At 35.7% G+C, this 23,200-nt stretch overlaps 2 protein-coding genes across 3 annotated transcripts in view; both read right to left on the bottom strand.

Annotated features, from left to right (window-relative positions):
• Positions 1-864: 864 nt before the first annotated feature.
• Positions 865-16,192, bottom strand: LOC107594005 (transcription factor CP2). Of its 2 annotated transcripts, XM_016283937.1 has the most exons (16): positions 15,907-16,192; positions 15,392-15,608; positions 14,451-14,602; positions 13,367-13,443; positions 13,073-13,178; positions 12,805-12,911; positions 12,257-12,409; positions 11,989-12,099; positions 9,564-9,652; positions 9,347-9,395; positions 6,737-6,830; positions 6,394-6,484; positions 5,176-5,282; positions 4,622-4,764; positions 2,014-2,065; positions 865-1,906 (listed from the first exon to the last, which is right to left on the bottom strand). In XM_016283937.1, the coding sequence occupies exons 2-16, from the start codon at positions 15,511-15,513 to the stop codon at positions 1,869-1,871; spliced, it is 1,491 nt and encodes a 496-aa protein (XP_016139423.1). In that variant the 5' UTR covers positions 15,514-15,608; positions 15,907-16,192; the 3' UTR covers positions 865-1,868. The 2 variants fall into 2 exon arrangements, with proteins under 2 accessions (XP_016139423.1, XP_016139422.1); XM_016283936.1 differs by lacking the exons at positions 11,989-12,099; positions 12,257-12,409; positions 12,805-12,911; ... (3 more) ...; positions 15,392-15,608; positions 15,907-16,192 and adding exons at positions 10,079-10,189; positions 10,347-10,499; positions 10,895-11,001; positions 11,163-11,268; positions 11,457-11,533.
• Positions 16,193-20,012: 3,820 nt separating this feature from the next.
• The window catches only part of LOC107594038 (POU domain, class 6, transcription factor 1), a 19,221-nt gene continuing 16,033 nt past the window's right edge, over positions 20,013-23,200 (bottom strand). The window contains exon 10 of the mRNA XM_016283966.1: positions 20,013-20,372. Coding sequence (XP_016139452.1) covers positions 20,027-20,372 — 346 coding nt within the window. The 3' untranslated portion in view covers positions 20,013-20,026. The remainder of the gene's footprint in view (positions 20,373-23,200) is intronic.

Below are 23,200 nucleotides of genomic sequence, written 5' to 3'. Positions count from 1 at the left end.
CGGGAAACGTAGTTCTAAAGAGCCTATTGTTAGCATTGGGAGCTGCGTTGTCTTCCTCGACAGGAAAACGGATGTTGTTTCTCAGAGCGGTTATATTTGGGATCAAGGCGTGTAAAGCAATAAAGGCCAACTGTTCCTCAAACAAACGTCCCATCTGTGGCATTTACGCTAGGCTAGCTGGGCCTATTTGTAGTCCTCCCTTGTTTTTTTTGACAGCTCGGTTTCCATGGAAACTATGTGGGGTTGATTTTAAACTCTAGTCAAACACTATTAGCGAGAGACTGACAATGAAATTGAAAATTAAATTATGAATATAAAAAATATAGGTGGGTAAATTTCACAAGATTTAAGAACACGCTGGGGTCACACTGTTATTCATTATTATTTTGTCTCATTAAAAATGCTTTTCATTTCCTTTATGCAAAATATATTTCTATTGATTGAGGTGAAATGTTACCCAGACACATTTTTGTGAAATTGGAATTCCTTGCGAAGCATTTTCACCTCATAAATGCCTACAAAGTTCTTAAAATGGATGTAGACATAGGGCTGTATGAGGAAAAGAGTTAATACAACATATAAAACAAAACAGCTCATTTAAAGGTAAGTCACTTTAATCATTGCAATGACACGGTAAAGGGTCACAACAGACAATACCTCACGTCTTTACCATCTTGGTCTAGCTTGCGTCTCGCACTAACCACGGCTACCATTTCTCACGCAGTGCAAGGTTTCTCCCCTTTACCAGACCTGAAAGATTAGCACATCAGTGGTCATATCCAAAAGGAAACAAAAAGAAAGTAAAACATGATATCTCTTTTATACCATAAAATAGTGCTCTGGCAAGTCTGACATTTGCAAAAACTATTCTAATATATGCAACGATGAAAAAACGAAATGAGGGAGAGGTTTTATGCACAATGTTAAAAAATAAAAATAAAAAGACGTACATATATAATGCCCACTGCTGCCGTTCATCTTCCACCTGTAAATAACGTGCATTTGCAGCAACACCTGAAAAATCAAAGCTACAGAACCTAATATCAAGCCCAACGTCCACAAGGCTTAACAAATCAACAATTAACTTATACAAAACATAAATGATTTGGGCAGCAATGCGTTAGTCACGCTGCTCGCCGTGAACCTGCCAAAAAACTGAACTTGAAAATAGTGGCAGTATAGAGCTATTTTAATTCATTCTGTCCCTCACAACATCTGTGATTGCATCATCTGCTAAAAGTGAGGGGGACAATATAAAAACGGGACTGCCTACTTTTTTCTCGCAGGTGAGAGAACTGACGATAACGTTCATCATAAACAGAGGCAATTTCTTAAGTGTCCTGGAAATCTCTGGGCCTACCATGGATCTCTGTGACATAACCTTCTACTTATGTTGTTTATAAAGCATGTATTCATTGAGGCATGTGGACTGCACTTCACATGGGACTCTAGCACATGCAGCTAAAATACTCAGAGGGTGACATCCAGACAGACAACACCAAATAATACTGTATTTAATGCCAGACAATTCTCTGTTTGAGCCGGTAAGGCCGTGCGTAGCACATTATAAACTTTTTTTTCTGGCAAATCAAATTGATGCTAACAAAGTTAGTAAAATAGAAATTCTGCGATTTGTTTTGCGAGTGTAAATGGAAAGTGGAGGTAAAAGGCAGCACACGCTCCATGGATAAAACAGCAAAGGTTTCAAAATGGGTCAGGTGCCTTTTTTCCTTTCCCATGATCGTCTCCATTATTATTCCAAGCCAAGCGATCTTCGGTAAGGTCCAGGAAGTGTGCAGGCAAGGGGCTGTGGGTTGAATCTTAAGAAAAACATAAGGGGCCTGTTCACTCCCCCTCATCCTTTGTTTTCACTTCAAAATGATGTGATAGCCATCGTTTGTTTCAGCTGCAAATTCAATCGAAAGAGTGCAAGTTATAAAACAGAAGTTACCTAGAAACAAAGACATGTGGGTTCAACTTGTCAATACTTCGAAAAAACTGGCTTGCTCATACCTTTCATTGTGTCCAGGACAAAACACATCTCATCTTGAAAGTTCAGAATCATCTGTTCGAATGAGAACGTAAAGATCAAGTCAGATAAATAAAGAATAAGAGATACTACTTAAAGTCATGATAAAACGGAAGTAGCATCAGATCTTTTCTTCTGTTTCAAGACGTACATTTGATTGTTGATAGAGAAAAACGTAGGTTGGGGACTTGTTTCTGTCCATCGGCTGTTGATTGGATTTTGACGTGGATTTTGAACTCAAAAATGAATGCTGTGCGAAGTGCATTTTCGAATGTGTAGCTTGATGCTAATTGTACCAACAAATACATTTTAAGATGTATTCTTGTAAGCATTATAGATAGTTTGTGTTTATGATGTAGAACCAATCTTTAATTATATTAATTTAATGCTGTTGAGCAGCGGACAATGTTAAATTCATATATGGGATACATATCTGAAGAAAAATGCATTGTTGGTCAGCGCCACCTAGCATGCAGGCATGAATTAGCAGAAGGCAATCAATTGTTTCGTGCTCGGTATGAAAGCACCGTTCGCCGTTTTTTTTGCATCGCGCTCAGTGTGAAACGGCTTTTATTGCGCATGTTACAACAACATTATCTCACTTTGAAAAGGTTTTCATTTTTAACTCACCAAGCCGCCTTATTTTCCAACCCTATTATCCAAACATCATGCTCAATTCTGGTATGTATGATATCTGGTAACTTTTAGTAGACAAAAACTATAAAACAGTTTTGAAAACTGGGAGTTGGCAAAAACTGTGTGATCTGGGACCTTTATAGAGTGCCTGCCATTGTAAAGACAGCAAATATATCCCTCAAAGCCTTGTTTTCATCCACGTTAAATTCAATATGCTGTCTAGCCTGACTAAGTTCTATTACTGATGGATAAAATCAAGTGCGGTCTCTTATTTTCCACACTTGAGCTTTTGGCACCAAACTCAATGCATTTGGTTTTGCAAACTCGGGTGCACTGAGTCCATTTGGACTCCAGTTTGGTGTGAAAGCAATCTGCTCTTATTTGTGAAAATTAACTGCTATCGATGATGGATTGATGACGAGCGATGCACTGCAAGCACAGCAGCAAATTCTGCAAGCTCTGCAGAAATGGCCTTCGGCAAGTAGCTTACATCTCTTGCAATGCATCTTCAGACCAAACAAAGCGTCATTTTTTATTCAATTCAAAGTTCGAAATCAAGCTCTCTCGTGCTACTGCACCAAAATTACCCCACTGTAAAATTAAAAAAACACTGAGTGAGCAAACATTTGTGAGATAGCTAGTTATAATGGTAATTAAATAATGTTTACATATGTATAAAAGCCTACATTAAAATATGTAATATAAATTGATCTCTTCATTAGAAATTAGCCTGATTGCCACCATTGATGGACAATTATTTTTAATAATATAAAAAATATCTGTATGACATTATATTCTGCAGTTCTTCCCTGTTGTACCGAATATCTATACTTTTCAAATTATCATATCGAAGTTAGAAATTCAAATATTGTGACAAAATTAATTTTGTAGGGTGCCACAATTTAGCTAAAATTTCCAAAGGGTACTTCGACTAAAAAAAGGTTGGGAAACACTGTGTTAGAGGATGAATTTCAAAGTTCAAGTAAGCAAATTTCAACAGTAAAGTGATCTTTGCCACGCTTGTAAAGTGAAGGGAATGTTTTTATAGTGAGCACAGGTTAGTGCAAGGAAATCTAAACAAATGCAAGTTAAGTGCCTATACCAGGGGTTCCTAAACTTTTTTGTCAGCCGAACTGCTTATACGTAAAACATTTACTTGAAGAAACCCCTAAGATTAAGTAAATATTTAAAAAATTTAACAACACACTTGCATATTCACAGTTCTCTCTTGGTCAATGGTCTAATGACATGCAGGCAAACAGATTAAAGATTTTAATATAAACTTTTTTTCAGTAAATGCTTTATTTTGGTTGTTTTTATTTAAAACTTATTCATAAATAGGGCTGCACAACTTGGCCAAAAAAACTACATTGCAATTATTTTGTCATGTATGGCAATTTGAACAGTTATATGATTTCATCTAATATGAAAATATCTCTTACTGTTACTGCTGAAACCAACTAAGGCCTCTTTCAGGAAATTTCTTCTTATTATTATTATTAGTTTGAACTCTAATATTAAAGAAAGCAATATATTACTGTTGTAAATTACAGTTGAACTGTAAAATATAAAAATTATATTTGATAATTATAAAATTGTTTTAGACTACAAGCTACCAATATTTATATCTTAAGAGATGGATCACCAAAAAAAATGTAAATTCTGTTACCATTTACTCACCCTCAAGTTGTTCCAAACCTGAATGAATTTCAACAGTTGTTGGTCCCCACCGTAACCTTTGATTTGATAATTGCGCTAAGCTATATTGTTATTTCTATTTTATTTTCATTACTTGTATAGCCTCATTTTTTATTTTACATTCCATTCAATCATTAGCTTCTCATCAACCCACAAACCTCCTGCAGTTCCCTTACAAATCCCTAGGGCTTCACAAACCCCATTTGGGAAGCTCTGGCCTAAGCATTGAAGAAAAATAAAGCCTGTGGAAGCCCTCACCTCATCACTGACTAACACATGGATACCAGTGGGTCCCTGCTTGAAGATCTGACTGATCTGCCGTGGAGAGATGCTGAAGAGCTGGGCCAACTTTTCTGTCAGTTCCACAGCTGTTAACTCCTCCAGATAGATAGCATGATACACTAAGATGGGGGTAAAGAAACATGAGACCTTAACCAACAAACCACTGCAGAAAAACGGGAAAGACATTAAAATAATAACAGGATACAAGGGTCACAAATCTGGAAAATGTAAAAAAAACACCTGACAACATGAAATCAATAGACTTGATATTTATTTTCCCTGATTATTTGACCCCATTTACCACATGTCCTAAGTATTATTATGCATGATTCATAAGTGCACATTATTCTAAAGAAAAAAACCATTACTGCCTCTAAAAAGCTTTTCTATTTTGCAGACATAACCAGGCCATGCAGGTAAGGAAAAAAATGATTACCTCATAATATCACAGCCTAACATTCCATTCCTACAAACACTTAGAGCACAAATGTAATCACGTTTGATCTTAATATACTTGATGTCAAACTCACCGAAGAAAGTGTTGCTAGACCCGTCTCCGTTCTCATGTTTCTGGTGCTGTTCACGAGCCTGTTGGGACTCCTGGCACACATAGATGGTGAGCCTTGGACGGACCACCCTATACAGGAACATACACATACACAGTATATGTAAACATCAACAGCCAAGAAAAAAAGCAAATTATGGAAACTGAACAGAAGGATATTTATAAAAGCTCAAATGTGACGAATCACGCTTTCCCAGCCCCAAAACATTACTGCTCTTGAGGAATGGGCCAAAATACCAGCAACTGTGTGTGAAAACCTTGTGAAGACTTACAGAAAATGTTTGACCTCTGTCATTGCCAACAAAGTGTATATAACAAAGTATTGAGATGAAATTTTGTTATTGACCAAATACTTATTTTCGACCATAATTTGCAAATAAATTCTTTAAAAATCCTACAATGTGATTTTCTGGATTTTTTTTTTCTCATTTTGTCTCTCATAGTTGAGGTATACCTATGATGAAAATTACAGGCCTCTCTCATCTTTTTAAGTGGGAGAACTTGCACAATTGGTGGCTGACTAAATACTTTTTTTCCCCACTGTAAAGCAGTACAACTCGCTGCAATGGCTGCTGAAATTTCAGCTTTAATATCACATAAATAAATTACATTTTAAAATGTATTACAACAGAAAGCGGTTCTTTTAAATTGTAATAATATTTTTACAATATTACCATTTTTACTTCATTTTTGATCTAATAAATGCAGCCTTAATAAGCATAAGAGACGTCTGTGTTACATACATACATACATACATACATAGCTACATACATAATTCAGTGTTATTCTAGTATCATTGAGAGACTTTTTTTTAAACTAGTTTTTATATTTTGAAATTAATTTTAGTTAAAAGTCTTAGTAATTTTGGTGTGTTTTGTCTTCTTTTTAGTTTTAGTTTTTTTTAAACATGTCTATAGATTTTTTTATTTCAGTTAATGTTTATGTTTATCTGACTTTGTCGCAGCCTACAGTTAAACTGCTGGTTTTGTCTGGCCAGAGGAGAACAGCACACTATTTCGACACACTATTTCCCCGTTTAATAAAGTAAAGTAAACCTGCTTTGACACAATCTGCATTGTGAAAAGCACTATATAAATAATGATGACTTGACTATTTAAAGTAACAAAAATGTTTATAGTTTTTCATTTTAGTTAACTTCGCTATCACTGCAACGGACTCTTACCGTCCTTTGAGTGCATTAAATAGCCGAATACCATCAGCAGGCCCACAGATCTGGATGACATCCTCTCGGGTCAGTTTTAGCAGATCGGCCCCTGAGTGACATCAAAGGACTGTTAACACACTCACACTAGAATTTTTTCATACTATTCTGAAAGGTAATATGAAATCAAGAGGTACATTACATTTTTCCTAAAAAATATTATGATAAGAGAATGAGATTTGAGAGCATGTGTCATCTGAATGAGAGTGATGTAAGGAATGGTGGGGCACTGTATGGTTGCTGAGTGAGCAGAAGCCTGTATGGAATGTGATGCACACTTATGTAAGCCCAGTCGTCCCTTTACCCGAGAAGTTTGAGAAGAGACGGCAGAATGGTGAAAAACGGTTTCTATGGAGCCACTGCTGTGCTTCCTGTGGCGTTGCCGTTGGCAACAGATTCTGTTTGTTCGGGGGCAGAGAGAAAGGACAAAATAGGCCTTAGCAGACTGACCATAAACTGATAATAATTAGTCTGTTTTTCCATTGTACAGTCCCTGTACTGAAGTCAGACACTCCCCCTTAAACTGTCTGGCCTGAGTTGAACTGAGTTCATAAACAGATTTAATAAAACCTTTGCACACCAACCAAGTGTTACCTTTGGCAAATAAACATTTCAACATATTCAAATTAGCAAATAAATTCATGTACCTGATCGCTTTCACTGTCTCTTGTAAGTAGGTGGGCCGACAACTGTAAGGCAGAACGTCTCTCAGTTTTAAAATCTCAGATTTGTCTCGAGTGTTATTATCTTGTTATGAGGAAGCATGTGGTGACTAACGGGGCTTATACGTTACAAAAAAAAACAAAAAAAACAATGGGCTAAAACCTCACATTACATCAGCATATAAACTAATGCAAAAATAATACAATGTTTGGAGTCATTTTAAAATCAGACTATCAACATACAATCATAAAAGCATGAGGAAATCAGAATAGATTTGTTACAGGAAAAGGTGCCAAACTGAATGATTATTGTACTGTAGGTCAGCCTGTAAAAGTTGATTTAAGGCTGTTCACATTTAATTTGGTTCCTGTATCTACACACTACGGTTCAAAAGTGTGGGGTCAGTAAGCTTCTTTTTTTTTTTTAAGTCTCACCAAGGCTTCATTTATTCGTTTAAAATACAGTACAAGCAGTAATTATATTTCACAATATTCCTATTTATAATAGCGGTTTTCTATATTATTATAATTAAAAATGTAATTTAATACTGTGATGGCAAAGCTGAATTTTCAGCAGCAATTATTCGTCTTCAGTGTCACTGACATACATATTTTTTAGCATTCTTTAAAGAATAGAAAAGCATTTGTTTGAAATAAAAATCCTTTGTAACATTACAAATGTCGTTCCAGTCACTTTTGATTAATTTAAGGCATCTTTGCTGAATAAATGTACTGATCTCCTTCAGGAAAAAAAAAAACTAACAAAAAAAAAAACTAACTTAGCCCAAACTTTTGAATCGTAGTGAATATGTTATTTTTTTTAAATGATGTAAGGGCTGGGCAGTATGATAATATAACAGTAGAAATGTGTCAAACTGTAGATCATGTTATGTCATAGTATTTCTGTGGCACGCTTTAAAAATGGCAGAAAACTCAAAAAATAATAATAAAATTACATTAAGTACTTTGCATTATAAATTACACTTATACATTTATGTATGTATATATATAATAATTACATTTAAATGAAATGAATTCTATTAAACAAATATAAAATAAACATTTTTGGGTAATATTTATGCTAATATTTAGGTCATACTGCCGAACCCCATCCCTATGCTATATTATAAACTATTAGTTCTAACAAAAAAAAGCTACAAAGGGCAACATATACTCTGAAATGTGCTAATGAACATGCAAAAGCAACAAAAAAGCTTTTACAGATAATTTAATAATAGCAGCTGTAACGATATGAATGGAAACAAAGGGTCTTTGATGTATGATTGTAGTTCTCCTGACATTAAAAATGTGCATGGAAGCATGCCTTCACACACACACACTATATTGAAGGGTAGCTATTGACCATTCCATTTCCAATACAGCTCAACTACTTAACTAGTTAAGTGGATAGTAAGATCAGTTATGAACTAAATCCCACACAAATGCAAATGGAACACAGATACATTTGCTTGTACAAACATAAAACATTGTTCAAATGAGAAAATGCTGAATGCATAAATGTTGTAACACACAAGAGAACACTGGAATGAATCTAACCAAGACCATGTCTCAGTTTGTAGTAGTTTGCCTTTCATATCTCATGTGTGTGTGTGTGTGTGTGTATATATATATATATATATATATATACACACTGAACAAAATTATAAACGCAACACTTTTGTTTTTGCCCCCATTTTTCATGAGCTGAACTCAAAGATCTAAGACTTTTTCTATGTAAGCATTTGCCCACTCAAGTCAGTTACGACGACGAACTGCAGTCAGGTCGAGACCCCGATGAGGAAAACGAGCATGCAGATGAGCTTCCCTGAGACTCCTCAAAACTTGCGACATCTGTGGCATTGTGCTGTGTGATAAAACTGCACATTTTACAGTGGCCTTTTATTGTGGCCAGCCTAAGGCACACCTGTGTAATAATCATGCTGTCTAATCAGCATCTTGATATGCCACACCTGTGAGGTGGATGGATTATCTCGGCAAAGGGGAAGGGCTCACTAACACAGATTTAGCCAGATTTGTGAACAATAGGCCTTTTGTGTACATAGAAAAAGTCTTAGATCTTTGAGTTCAGCTCATGAAAAATGGGGGCAAAAACAAAAGTGTTCTGCGTTTATAATTTTGTTCAGTGTATATAGACAGAGTGATGCTAATCCTAGAATGTCACTAGAAACGTTTAATGTTACTGAGAGCAGTGAATCTCAAATATGAGAGAAGATAAACACAGACAGACTCACATCTGCTAACTGTGCCACAGGCTCCGGCTGGTGATTGGGTGAACCATTTCTGCAAGGCAAAACCATAAGCCATTAAATTAAAGTAAATGTGATTCCAAAGAAGACAAATGATTGCATAGTTTTTAATCGAAATATAATCAATTGCTATTTTCCTATTCAAAATTCTATTTAGCTTTAGCATTATAAAGCTCAGACAATGTTGATGAATGTTTCCTACCCTTCATTCACAGGAAAGCTGTTGTGGGTGCTGTTGAAACCTGGTGATGGGGAATTGTTGACGTATGTAATCTCAGGCCACGGAGAGCACTGGATAAATACAAAACACCACATATCATCACAATCAAAATCAAATGGGAAAAAAATTTATAATATTATAAATATACTAATATAAATGTAAATAAAACACATAAAAATATAAATAATAAATTAAAATCTCTAACTAATAACAGAGACTAATTAAATATTTCACGTAAATATTGATATAAAACCAATGCTTTCCAGGCAATGGAGAGAACTGAATAAATACACAACACACAAAATATTATCACATATTAAAAAGCAATTTTACAAAATACAAATATTAAAACAAAGTAAAAGTGTTTTAAATATTATACAAATATGAAATTAAAAACTATAATATATAATAAACTATAATAAGCGAAATCAAAATCTATTATTATTTTTTTGACTATCCATGATGAACTCAAGCTTTCCAAGGAAGCAGATACACACCTCAGTGAGAATGGTGGTTTCATATGAAGGCTGGTATTTTTCCTTTTCCTGCGGTGCTCGTTTCTCCATTTTTTCTCTGTCTGTTTTCTGCTTTCTGTCTGCACCTTTAGGCTGAACACAAAACAAACCTTGTACTAGCATCTAATTTTCTAAGAAGATCTTGTTCCAGTTGCAAGATTACACAAAAATTATGCTGCACTCATGAACAGTACTTGCATTGAAACTTGCATAGTCACATTGTAAATGTTTATCAGAGGCCTCAGCCCACCTTAAAAACTTTGATTTGGCAGCTGGCGGAGTGCAGATGCTCAGTGTACTCCCCGGCCTCATTCTCCTTGAAAGTGTCGATTTGAATACGGAACGGCACTCCCTTCTCTCCTCCATGCTTACGCATGGTGAACTCTGTGCTTATACAATGGACCTAAACAAAGAAGACAATAATAAGTGAATGATATTTAAAAATAAATAGAAAACTGTGTGTGTCGATGGAATCCAGTGTTGTTTTGGACAAAAACAATTGAAATATTCCTCAAAATATATTCTTTGGTACTCCACAAAAAGAAATAAAGTCATACAGGTTTGTAATAACATGAGGGTGAGTAAATTATGACAAAATATTATTTTTTGGATGAACTATCAATTTAACACAGCAAAAATCCTTCCTAATGTCATTGACAAAGTACATTGAGTGTGTATCAGTGGATAAATTAAAAACACACAAACACAAACATGGAACCTCATGTTGGGATTTCTAAGGCTCCACTCACAGTGTATGGGAAAGTTGTTCTTGAGGTCAGCAAAAGCAGTCTATGATACCTGAATAAAAACAGAGGTCCTTTTCGAGGGGTCCCAGAGGAACTCCACAGTGTTGAGCTGTGTAGGGTTTGCCCTGGGATCAACCACCCCTACCGACATCGGGATATCTGAGGATTTCAGTGCAAGCATGTTATTAATGTCTAATTCCTGCATTTCCACAACACTGACAAATTGGTAGCAAACGCATCTTTAAGTGCCAATTATTCACAGTCATCTTATTATACTACTGATTTTACACTTTGTGTTAGCAGTGGGTAACAATATTTACCTAAATCAAGGATTCTGTCTCCCGGCCTGTTCCAGCGCCAGCCCTCCAGCTGCTGGTGTTCAGTGTACTGAAGGCGGCGATCATGAAACACAACGCGGATGATGCTCTGCAGGGAGTAACCACAAGAAAAACAGTGGTAGAGATAAACCACAGATAGTCACAAGAAGCACATATGATTCAGCAAGCTCAAGCAGAACACTTAAAGGATTCTCAAAAGCCTTGATGCAAGCATAATCCTGTATATGGGAAGCATGAATTATGGGGGACGAGAAAGAACAGCCAGAAAATCCTCACCTTCACCATTTTCCCATTGATCTCAGGAAGTTCCCCCATTTTCCGATTGTCCAGCATTCGAATCTCATAAGACTGTCCTGCAGCAGATGGGGGGGAAATTTAGCAATACCAGTAAAAACATTTTAAAAGCAGTTTTATTTCCATACATTGAAAGTGAATGTGGACAGACGCTGTTAAGATATATATATATATATATATATAATGTGTGTTCATACACAACTGTTTAAAAGTTTGGGGTCAGCAAGATTTTTATTTGAAAAATGTCTCTTATGCTAACCAAGGCAGCGATTTTTTTAACAGAAATATGGTAAATACAGTAATATTGTAAAATATGATTGCAATTTAAAATAAGTGTTTTCAATTTTAATATATTTGAAAGTGCAATTTATTCCTGTCATTACAAAAATATTATACAAATATGAAATTAAAAACTATAATATATAATAAACTATAATAAGCGAAATCAAAATCTATTATTATTTTTTTGACTATCCATGATGAACTCAAGCTTTCCAAGGAAGCAGATACACACCTCAGTGAGAATGGTGGTTTCATATGAAGGCTGGTATTTTTCCTTTTCCTGCGGTGCTCGTTTCTCCATTTTTTCTCTGTCTGTTTTCTGCTTTCTGTCTGCACCTTTAGGCTGAACACAAAACAAACCTTGTACTAGCATCTAATTTTCTAAGAAGATCTTGTTCCAGTTGCAAGATTACACAAAAATTATGCTGCACTCATGAACAGTACTTGCATTGAAACTTGCATAGTCACATTGTAAATGTTTATCAGAGGCCTCAGCCCACCTTAAAAACTTTGATTTGGCAGCTGGCGGAGTGCAGATGCTCAGTGTACTCCCCGGCCTCATTCTCCTTGAAAGTGTCGATTTGAATACGGAACGGCACTCCCTTCTCTCCTCCATGCTTACGCATGGTGAACTCTGTGCTTATACAATGGACCTAAACAAAGAAGACAATAATAAGTGAATGATATTTAAAAATAAATAGAAAACTGTGTGTGTCGATGGAATCCAGTGTTGTTTTGGACAAAAACAATTGAAATATTCCTCAAAATATATTCTTTGGTACTCCACAAAAAGAAATAAAGTCATACAGGTTTGTAATAACATGAGGGTGAGTAAATTATGACAAAATATTATTTTTTGGATGAACTATCAATTTAACACAGCAAAAATCCTTCCTAATGTCATTGACAAAGTACATTGAGTGTGTATCAGTGGATAAATTAAAAACACACAAACACAAACATGGAACCTCATGTTGGGATTTCTAAGGCTCCACTCACAGTGTATGGGAAAGTTGTTCTTGAGGTCAGCAAAAGCAGTCTATGATACCTGAATAAAAACAGAGGTCCTTTTCGAGGGGTCCCAGAGGAACTCCACAGTGTTGAGCTGTGTAGGGTTTGCCCTGGGATCAACCACCCCTACCGACATCGGGATATCTGAGGATTTCAGTGCAAGCATGTTATTAATGTCTAATTCCTGCATTTCCACAACACTGACAAATTGGTAGCAAACGCATCTTTAAGTGCCAATTATTCACAGTCATCTTATTATACTACTGATTTTACACTTTGTGTTAGCAGTGGGTAACAATATTTACCTAAATCAAGGATTCTGTCTCCCGGCCTGTTCCAGCGCCAGCCCTCCAGCTGCTGGTGTTCAGTGTACTGAAGGCGGCGATCATGAAACACAACGCGGATGATGCTCTGCAGGGAGTAACCACAAGAAAAACAGTGGTAGAGATAAACCACAGATAGTCACAAGAAGCACATATGATTCAGCAAGCTCAAGCAGAACACTTAAAGGATTCTCAAAAGCCTTGATGCAAGCATAATCCTGTATATGGGAAGCATGAATTATGGGGGACGAGAAAGAACAGCCAGAAAATCCTCACCTTCACCATTTTCCCATTGATCTCAGGAAGTTCCCCCATTTTCCGATTGTCCAGCATTCGAATCTCATAAGACTGTCCTGCAGCAGATGGGGGGGAAATTTAGCAATACCAGTAAAAACATTTTAAAAGCAGTTTTATTTCCATACATTGAAAGTGAATGTGGACAGACGCTGTTAAGATATATATATATATATATATATATATATATATATATATATACACACAACTGTTTAAAAGTTTGGGGTCAGCAAGATTTTTATTTGAAAAATGTCTCTTATGCTAACCAAGGCAGCGATTTTTTTAACAGAAATATGGTAAATACAGTAATATTGTAAAATATGATTGCAATTTAAAATAAGTGTTTTCAATTTTAATATATTTGAAAGTGCAATTTATTCCTGTCATTACAAAAAATGTTTGCATCATTACTCGAGTCTTCAGTGTCACAAGATACTTTAGAAATTCTTCTAATATGCTGACTTGCTGTTCAAGAAATATTTCCTATTATCAGTGTTGAAATGTTGCTGCTTAAAATTTTTGTGGAAACCTTGAATACATTTTTCAGGATTATTTGATGAATTTACTTGAAATAGAAGTCTTTTGGAACAGTATAGATGTCTTCACTGTCAGTTTTGATCAATTTAATATGCATCCTTGCTGAACAAAATAATTTATTTGTAATAAACAAATTAATTAATTAACGCACTGACCTTAAACTTTTATACAGTGGTGTATTTTCTAAGTCTTCAGAAGCACAAACCGTTTAAACTTCATGAATAATGTATGTTTGTGTATTACACTGTAAAAAAAAAAGAAAGATTTTTCAAAGTTATAAATAAAACAAAGATTAAATGGAGCACGTTTTACAAGAAAATACTATTTCAGTTTATATACTTTTAAAGTTTCATGTGTAGTTCAATGTGTAACTTGCTATTTCTTTGTAATTGTTTGAGAAATTTTCAAGCAATTCCAGCCTGAAAATTTTTTTCTATACCATTTTTTTCAGTGTAATAGATTTATATGGACATTTAATATAAAGCTAAAGAAATTTCAGATGTTCTTCAGCCAGTGTTGCTGAACAGACCTTGATTGAGGTAGGTGAGCGTCTCATCATGTAGTTTGACAGCAGGAGAGGTGGCAGCACACAGTACATACTGGAAGGGAAGAATCTTATCGTCACTCTCCGGAGGTAAATTAGACTCCTCCTGTTTAAAGATGGGGAGAGCTAGCACGTCACTGCAAAACAACAAGAGAAAGAAAAAAGTGAAAAATTATAGATTTTACAATTTTTGGTTTCCCATACAGGGACATTTCTAATGCTACTCAAACATCTGGGAACAAATCATCACAGATGGCAAAGCAGGACTGGAACATGTGGTTTATAACACACAACTATTTTGTTCCCTGGAGACCAACTGATGAGGCTAGACAGAGTGACTATCTGCCTATCAACACGGCAATGCATTTTACTTCATCCATTTAAAATCAAAGATTTTTGTTTTATCAACTAGCAGAACAAAACATGCATGCAGACTGCACTGCAGTCATGTCGTACAGAACTTCAATTTGTCAGTAAATTAAAACATGTTTAAAAACCACTTGAAACCCTAAATATGGAATAAAACACTTAATCGAAGCCTACACACAATGACATCGGCACAAACAGACCTATACTTTTCTAAATGCTTAATTTTCTGCACAACAGTTATGTAAGGGAATACAAGACAGAGTGTGGCTCTCTGGAACGTCACGACACAAAATGTGCCAAAACACATTCATCATGACATTCTAAACAGCCCAGCAGAAGAAGTTGGCTTTGACATAGTAAGCATGCAAAACAGATTAAGCAACACTCCTCAATAAGGCAAAAACGCAAATCGACCTGAACATACAGTACTCTAAAGAGCTACAATTCAACCAAAGTTGACATTTATCGAGCACCACAGGTCTCAGAACACACCAATGATCTGAAATGAGCTAAACACCCCTAAACAAAAAAGAGAATAAGTTAGTACACAAACTGACCTCATGCTGTAAGCACCAGCTCCAAGCTCTTGCCCGATCCCTGACAGACTGGCATCAAAGTCCTGGACCAGACCAGACTCAATCACCTCATCGGCCAGAGGTAGTTTCAGAGCCCAAGCCATGACTTTAGACGTCTAACTCAAGTGAACTTAGGAGCAAATGAATCACAGTCCTGACAGTCTCCCTTCTGGGTTTAGGGATGATCACAGACACCTGTCTAAATAAAGAGGGGGAAACATGGATTAGTTACATACAATAACATACAATATTAATCGTGAACTGGAAAATACGTTTATAGTTTTCCAATTTAAGAAAGACCTTAAGTAGTATTATTACTAGATTAAATATGATGTTAAAGACAGAAAATTGCATCACAAATCCTCAAAATACAGAGCTACACATTACAAACACATGTATTACATTACATAAGTCAAATGGGGGCAAAAACTTAACAGATACCGTTTAAAATAAAGTGTTTGTTTTATCATAAATTGCATAATAAGAGTGTAAATTACCTCTGACAGCAGTCAGATAAAGAATGCGGTAAAGCTCATCGTTTCACGCCATTTTTCCACCCATCGTCCTTCTTTTGGCAAGAAAACTTCGTTTTGCTCGAAAGAAGATTAGTTTCTTTCACCGGTCGCCGTAAAAAGTGACGACGCTGCGAAAAATTCGAAGAAAATTTATTGGTTGAAGATAGGATGGATTTTGATAAAAAAAATGTCTTACGTATAATATTACATGTTTGTTTATCTCTTCTGTAGAAATTGCCGTAATATCCGCAGTAGCCTTCCTCACTAACGGCTGGAACAGTGAGCGAGTGTACTAGCGGCCCCAATCGGTATGGAGGTGAATTGCCTTTTCCCCCCATGACAACAAACAGCCAGAGATACAGTCTATGGATGGAGCAGCGGCGCTAAAAATGATTTCTACGCATGAGCCATAAAACTTTTTAAACTTAACTTTTAAGAACTTTTAAGAAAATAATTAACAATTTCGAACACACCAATGATCTGAAATGAGCTAAACACCCCTAAACAAAAAAGAGAATAAGTTAGTACACAAACTGACCTCATGCTGTAAGCACCAGCTCCAAGCTCTTGCCCGATCCCTGACAGACTGGCATCAAAGTCCTGGACCAGACCAGACTCAATCACCTCATCGGCCAGAGGTAGTTTCAGAGCCCAAGCCATGACTTTAGACGTCTAACTCAAGTGAACTTAGGAGCAAATGAATCACAGTCCTGACAGTCTCCCTTCTGGGTTTAGGGATGATCACAGACACCTGTCTAAATAAAGAGGGGGAAACATGGATTAGTTACATACAATAACATACAATATTAATCGTGAACTGGAAAATACGTTTATAGTTTTCCAATTTAAGAAAGACCTTAAGTAGTATTATTACTAGATTAAATATGATGTTAAAGACAGAAAATTGCATCACAAATCCTCAAAATACAGAGCTACACATTACAAACACATGTATTACATTACATAAGTCAAATGGGGGCAAAAACTTAACAGATACCGTTTAAAATAAAGTGTTTGTTTTATCATAAATTGCATAATAAGAGTGTAAATTACCTCTGACAGCAGTCAGATAAAGAATGCGGTAAAGCTCATCGTTTCACGCCATTTTTCCACCCATCGTCCTTCTTTTGGCAAGAAAACTTCGTTTTGCTCGAAAGAAGATTAGTTTCTTTCACCGGTCGCCGTAAAAAGTGACGACGCTGCGAAAAATTCGAAGAAAATTTATTGGTTGAAGATAGGATGGATTTTGATTAAAAAAATGTCTTACGTATAATATTACATGTTTGTTTATCTCTTCTGTAGAAATTGCCGTAATATCCGCAGTAGCCTTCCTCACTAACGGCTGGAACAGTGAGCGAGTGTACTAGCGGCCCCAATCGGTATGGAGGTGAATTGCCTTTTTCCCCCATGACAACAAACAGCCAGAGATACAGTCTATGGATGGAGCAGCGGCGCTAAAAATGATTTCTACGCATGAGCCATAAAACTTTTTAAACTTAACTTTTAAGAACTTTTAAGAAAATAATTAACAATTTCATAACAAATAATATAACACAAAAATATTATTATCAATAAATAAACAATATAACTAAATTTGTAATGGTTTTACTGGTTATAATGGGAATTGTATTGGTTTAATTGGAAACTGTAATGGACCCTGTGGGTCTCTCTACTGGTAATTTGTTGCCTTTTATTGGTAGCTAAATCCTAACAGAACATGTCCCAAAACACTACATATTCAGGAAACCACATTATTATTATGATTATTTATTTATTTATAATAGTTAATAGTTGATGGTTTGTGATGTTGGTAATGGTATTTGTAGTTGTAACCCTTAGATTTTTTTATTAATTATAAATCAATAGATGCAGATTCAAAATAAAGATTAATTATGAAGACACTTTATAGTCATTACTATAACCTGTATTTGCTCTGCTAGGACCCCTGTGTGAATTTCGGATGGACTTTATACATTCACAAAAAATCACTAAACTAATCAAATTCACAAATGTTTGGCGTCACTATAAATTCTGCTAAAATACCACAGCTGTTGCAACGATAAAACTGTCACTTGACATTAGTCGCTGCTCTTTTCAAATAGATAAATTAAAAAATAAAACAACTCAAGAATTTTGAAAGCTTTTTACACTGTTTAAAGATATCATATGTATTGTGATTTCAAGGAAGGCTATAAATGCATTGATGGCAATTTGGTGAAAAATATAGTTACCATGGCAATGGCAATTTTATTACTTGCATAGTAACAATAGGTTTATCAGTGCTATTTTAAGACCACAGAAACCATGAAAAACCACGGATTGCTCCTCATTACCATCATGCTTTCTATGATATTTGTTAGGAAAAATCATTTAGCATGATTTGATATTGAAAAAACCCACATTGATTTTTTTGATAGTAGTATTATGGTGGTAAAAGCCCTGCTATATTTTCGCAATAGTAAAACTAAAGACCTAAGGCCTACAAAACATTCCTTGGGACATATTACCTTCAAGTTATCAGAACAGTCATTTAAAATGAACTTCATCCACATACTTTGATGTCTACAGGTTACTTATGTGTTCTGAGAATTAATTTGTTAACTTTCTGTGTTGTCTGAGTATAATGAATATAATCATGACCGGAAAGATGTCAAATGGTACTTACCAAGATTTTCAAGTCAAGTGTGTTTAGTGTTAATTTATTCAAATAACAAGTTCATACCAAACATTACAATTGATACAAAATAAATATAGTTAATGGAGTACCATACAATTGTTTATAATCTGTAAATGCATTTATGCCCCATTTTAAAATCAATAAGCTCTGTGTAGATTAAACTGTTGAACAGATGCTGCTTTTTCATGTTTAGTCTATGTTTACCATTAGTTAAAACACAATGTCTAATATCGTCGTTCCTTCTTCACAACATTAAAATGTAAATGTATGGTATTGTACCAATCAAGATAATCCATTAGATAAATACTGAAGGTCCATAAGAACAATATAGCTTTATGCTTAGAACAAACATTTGAAACATGTTACAACACACTTCTGTCTGGGCTGTTTTACTAAATGGGGAAATGTTCATATGACCTGTGAATATTGCTGTGACAGAATACAAATGAGAGCACAATCCAAATTCATAAATGATTAACTGCCTTTATATTTGTAATATCCTTTAACACTTGTTTGACGGCTCATCAATCAACATTAAAACAAACGTTCAGCTGTCCAGCAAATGTTTCTTAAGTGCCCCATATAGATATAGATGTAAGTCTCTCTTCAATAGCATCTCCTGATATTAAGATCTGCTTTACTAGACTGATTATGGCAAAAACAGTAACAGTAAAATCCATAGGACATATTCTACATCAGTCATTGTAATCTCTGATACAGTTACCATTTCCTATTTGAATCAACAGACAGACATAACAGTTGAAATCATACAATTCTGAATATGAAATTACGATGACAACCGAAATGGAATAATTGGATTTAGCCACATAAAAGCAGGGCATGCTTTCTGATTCAGAGTACTATGATTGTCCATCGACCAAAACACATCTACAGTATTTAAGCACAAAGACGGGGGAACCACTTCAATCATGGAAACTGAACTAAAAAAATTATTAAAAAACCTTTTAAATGTACTATATGTAGTCAAAAGCCATAGCTGTTATTGCTACAGCAAAAAGCAATTTTTAACGGTCAACTTTAGTTGTGCAAAAAAAAAAAAACACTAGATGAGGGAGAATATTTTAGACGTTTTCCTTTTTATGTGTTAATGAAGTGCTTCTTTTCATCTATAAAAACAGCAACTAGAGGATTAGTTAGCTTCTTCCATATTTTAAATAGTTCAGAAGCCATTTTAGCATTGAAAATTGTGGTGGCATGGCAAAAAGTCACTCTGCATGCAGCATAACGGAAAACAAAAATCCAACAGAAAGATAATAGTTGGATTGTTTGGTACTATTTAGGACCGTACACAATTTGAGTGCCGCTGGCTTCATCACAACAGCGAGTCAGTCATTTTGCAACTAGCACCAATACATCAATGTCCAAAAAGTTTTTCTGTTGCACTCTAAGAGACGTACCATAGCTCTACCGGACCTGAAACAAGTTGATCTTGCTAGTGTTTTTCAGAGTCTGTCGACGGTTACAAAACCAGACCCGAACAACCTCTCGGTCGTAGTTCAGCTCCTTGGCGATCTCTGTAATCTCTTGGCCAGTGGGAAGGGAGTTTTTCTCAAAGTAAGTGTTGAGGACCTCGATGGCCTGCGGTGTGAAGCTGGTTCTCCTCTTGCGCTTCTTGGAGGGCTCTCCGCCCACAAACTCCATCAAGTTCTGCTGACCTTTCTGATTCCAGAGCTCAGCCTCTGCCAGCCAGCGCTCCAGCACGGGTTTCAACTTCTGGGCACTTTTAGGAGTGATGTCAAGCTTCTCAAATCTTGAAACAAGAGGAACACAAGATAATGGAGTGTAATATGTGTATGTAGGACATTAAATGGACATGGATGGTTGATATATATATATAAGGGGTGTGATGGTACACACACATTCATACTGAATATTTTCAGTACAGATGTTGTGTCGCTCACGCATGTGTACTGAACAAATACAACATTGTTTTAACATCTTCATGTATGGAAATTAATTTGAAACTCCTCATTTTATACATCTCCATTTTGATGAAACAATATTAATTCTTCAATCCCAAGATCGATCTTTTAGGCTATGCTGTTTCAGTTGATGCGTGAATAAAAATTCACAAGACATTATATCGCGCATCCAGTTCAATAATTGATATAAGCTTTGTGTTTCGTTACTTTCAATAAGAAACAAAGTCTTATATTTCAAATTCTGTCTATTTTAACAGGAAATTCAAACAATATATTCTGTTTTGACTCTCTATGATGTGGTGTGACAGATAAACTAGGGTTGGGTTTTGACACAAATTTCATGATTCAATTCGATTCTGACTCACTAGATTCGATTAGATTATTCTGGATATACAGTGGGTACGGAAAGTATTCAGACCCCCTTAAATTTTTCACTCTTTGTTATATTGCAGCCATTTGCTAAAATCATTTAAGTTAATTTTTTTTCCTCATTAATGTACACACAGCACCCCATATTGACAGAAAAACACAGAATTGTTGACATTTTTGCAGATTTATTAAAAAAGAAAAACTGAAATATCACATGGTCCTAAGTATTCAGACCCTTTGCTCAGTATTTAGTTGAAGCACCCTTTTGATCGAATACAGCCATGAGTCTTTTTGGGAAAGATGCAACAAGTTTTTCACACCTGGATTTGGGGATCCTCTGCCATTCCTCCTTGCAGATCCTCTCCAGTTCTGTCAGGTTGGTTGGTAAACGTTGGTGGACAGCCATTTTTAGAGACATACCTCTCTCACCAAGGCTCTTCTCCCCCGATAGCTCAGTTTGGCAGGACGGCCAGCTCTAGGAAGGGTTCTGATCGTCCCAAACGTCTTCCATTTAAGGATTATGGAGGCCACTGTGCTCTTAGGAACCTTAAGTGCAGCAGAAATTTTTGCCAGTGTGGGTTTCCTAATCAAGTCCAATCAGTATAATCAAACACAGCTGGACTCAAATGAAGGTGTAGAACCATCTCAAGGATGATCAGAAGAAATGGACAGCACCTGAGTTAAATATATGAGTGTCACAGCAAAGGGTCTGAATACTTAGGACCATGTGATATTTAAGTTTTTCTTTTTTAATAAATCTGCAAAAATGTCAACAATTCTGTGTTTTTCTGTCAATATGGGGTGCTGTGTGTACATTAATGAGGGGAAAATGGCTGCAATATAACAAAGAGGGAAAAATTTAAGGGGGTCTGAATACTTTCCGTACCCACTGTATATCAGGTACAGTACATGCCAAATTTCCAAGAAAAAAAGCTCCTAACAAATGCCGTAAAATATACATATATGTGACTCTTATTTGAGAGTCAGTTGGCACTTTTTTGTTAAACTTTTTGTTTAAATTGTTTACCAGCCGTTATATTGACGTCTTTCCGAGGTTGAAACACTGATTGAGTGATTACATGAGACTACATATGTGTTTCGGTAAGCTGTACTCTTTCTTTTAACATACCTTTGGATTGATGTTCATTCATGTTTATTTTGTGCTGAAACTGGTATTAAAGCGAAGGAGACGATAAGATCACATGCGCTTCGTGCTTCCTCTCCTCTTGAACTCAGGAGCTACAGCGATCTGTCACTCCACATTAAACAGCGCCAAATCGGCATTTATTGTTTGAATACTGTAATAAAATGGACAGAATTTGAAATCGGAGTCTTTGTTTCCTATCAAAAGTAACAAAGCACAAAGCTTATTGCGATTGACTGAAAACAGGCTAGATTCATCAATTCTTGGGATTTAAGAATCAATATAATTTCGTAAAAATGAGAATTGATTAAAATCAAGAAATCAATATTTTTTTACCCAGCCCTAGTTTAAACGGCAGCGAGGAGTGTGAGTGAATGCGATCATCCCTTCCTCTTTACTACTAATTAGCATAAAATAAACATGAATGAACATCTCATGTCCTATGCAATTGCTCAGAGTCATTCCATGTCCACAGCTCATTAGTTCACCCGAGAAATTAAGTCTAGAGGAGAGCATTTCACTAAATATATGCACTACCTTAGCCTATATGTTCATTATATTTTACTTAACCTGTTAGTAATAATAAATAATTAATTTATGCATTTAAGCAGACGCAAAGCGACTTACAGTGCATTCAGGCTATACATTTTTTACCAGTATGTGCAGGGTCGTGCACAGACCTTTTGAGGGGCATGTGCTGAAACTGAAAAGGGGCACCCCCCCTTTTTTTTACTGGTCACATCTTAATGATAAGCGGGGAGTATAGAATACTACATTCAAAAATTAGCTAGCTAGCAAATACATGCATATTAACATCGTAAACATTAACCATGCTGTGAGTGTGACCATATATAATATGATTAAATGTTAATAAATTAAGTGTATCAGCAAATAGCCATCATAAATCAAAGAAGAATTTTCTTAGAAATATATTTTACCTAGCTGACGAGGAACACTCAGTCGCTTTGTGTCAAACTCAAATGCAGTTATGGCCGGGTTTTTGACCAGTGAATGTGTGTGCAAATGTGCAATTTGTCCATCATTAAAACGGCAGCATCACATTACGTTTTTTTCAACAGGTTACAAAGTTGTAGCTTTATGGGCGCTCAGTTTTTCCTGTTGTAAAATACGTTTGGCCAAAAT

The sequence above is a fragment of the Sinocyclocheilus grahami genome, unplaced genomic scaffold (genome assembly GCF_001515645.1).
Source record: "Sinocyclocheilus grahami isolate Dianchi unplaced genomic scaffold, SAMN03320097.WGS_v1.1 scaffold178.1, whole genome shotgun sequence".
Taxonomy (NCBI): domain Eukaryota; kingdom Metazoa; phylum Chordata; class Actinopteri; order Cypriniformes; family Cyprinidae; genus Sinocyclocheilus; species Sinocyclocheilus grahami.
Note: the sequence above shows the minus strand (reverse complement) of the source record. Positions and strands in the feature narration are given on the sequence as shown.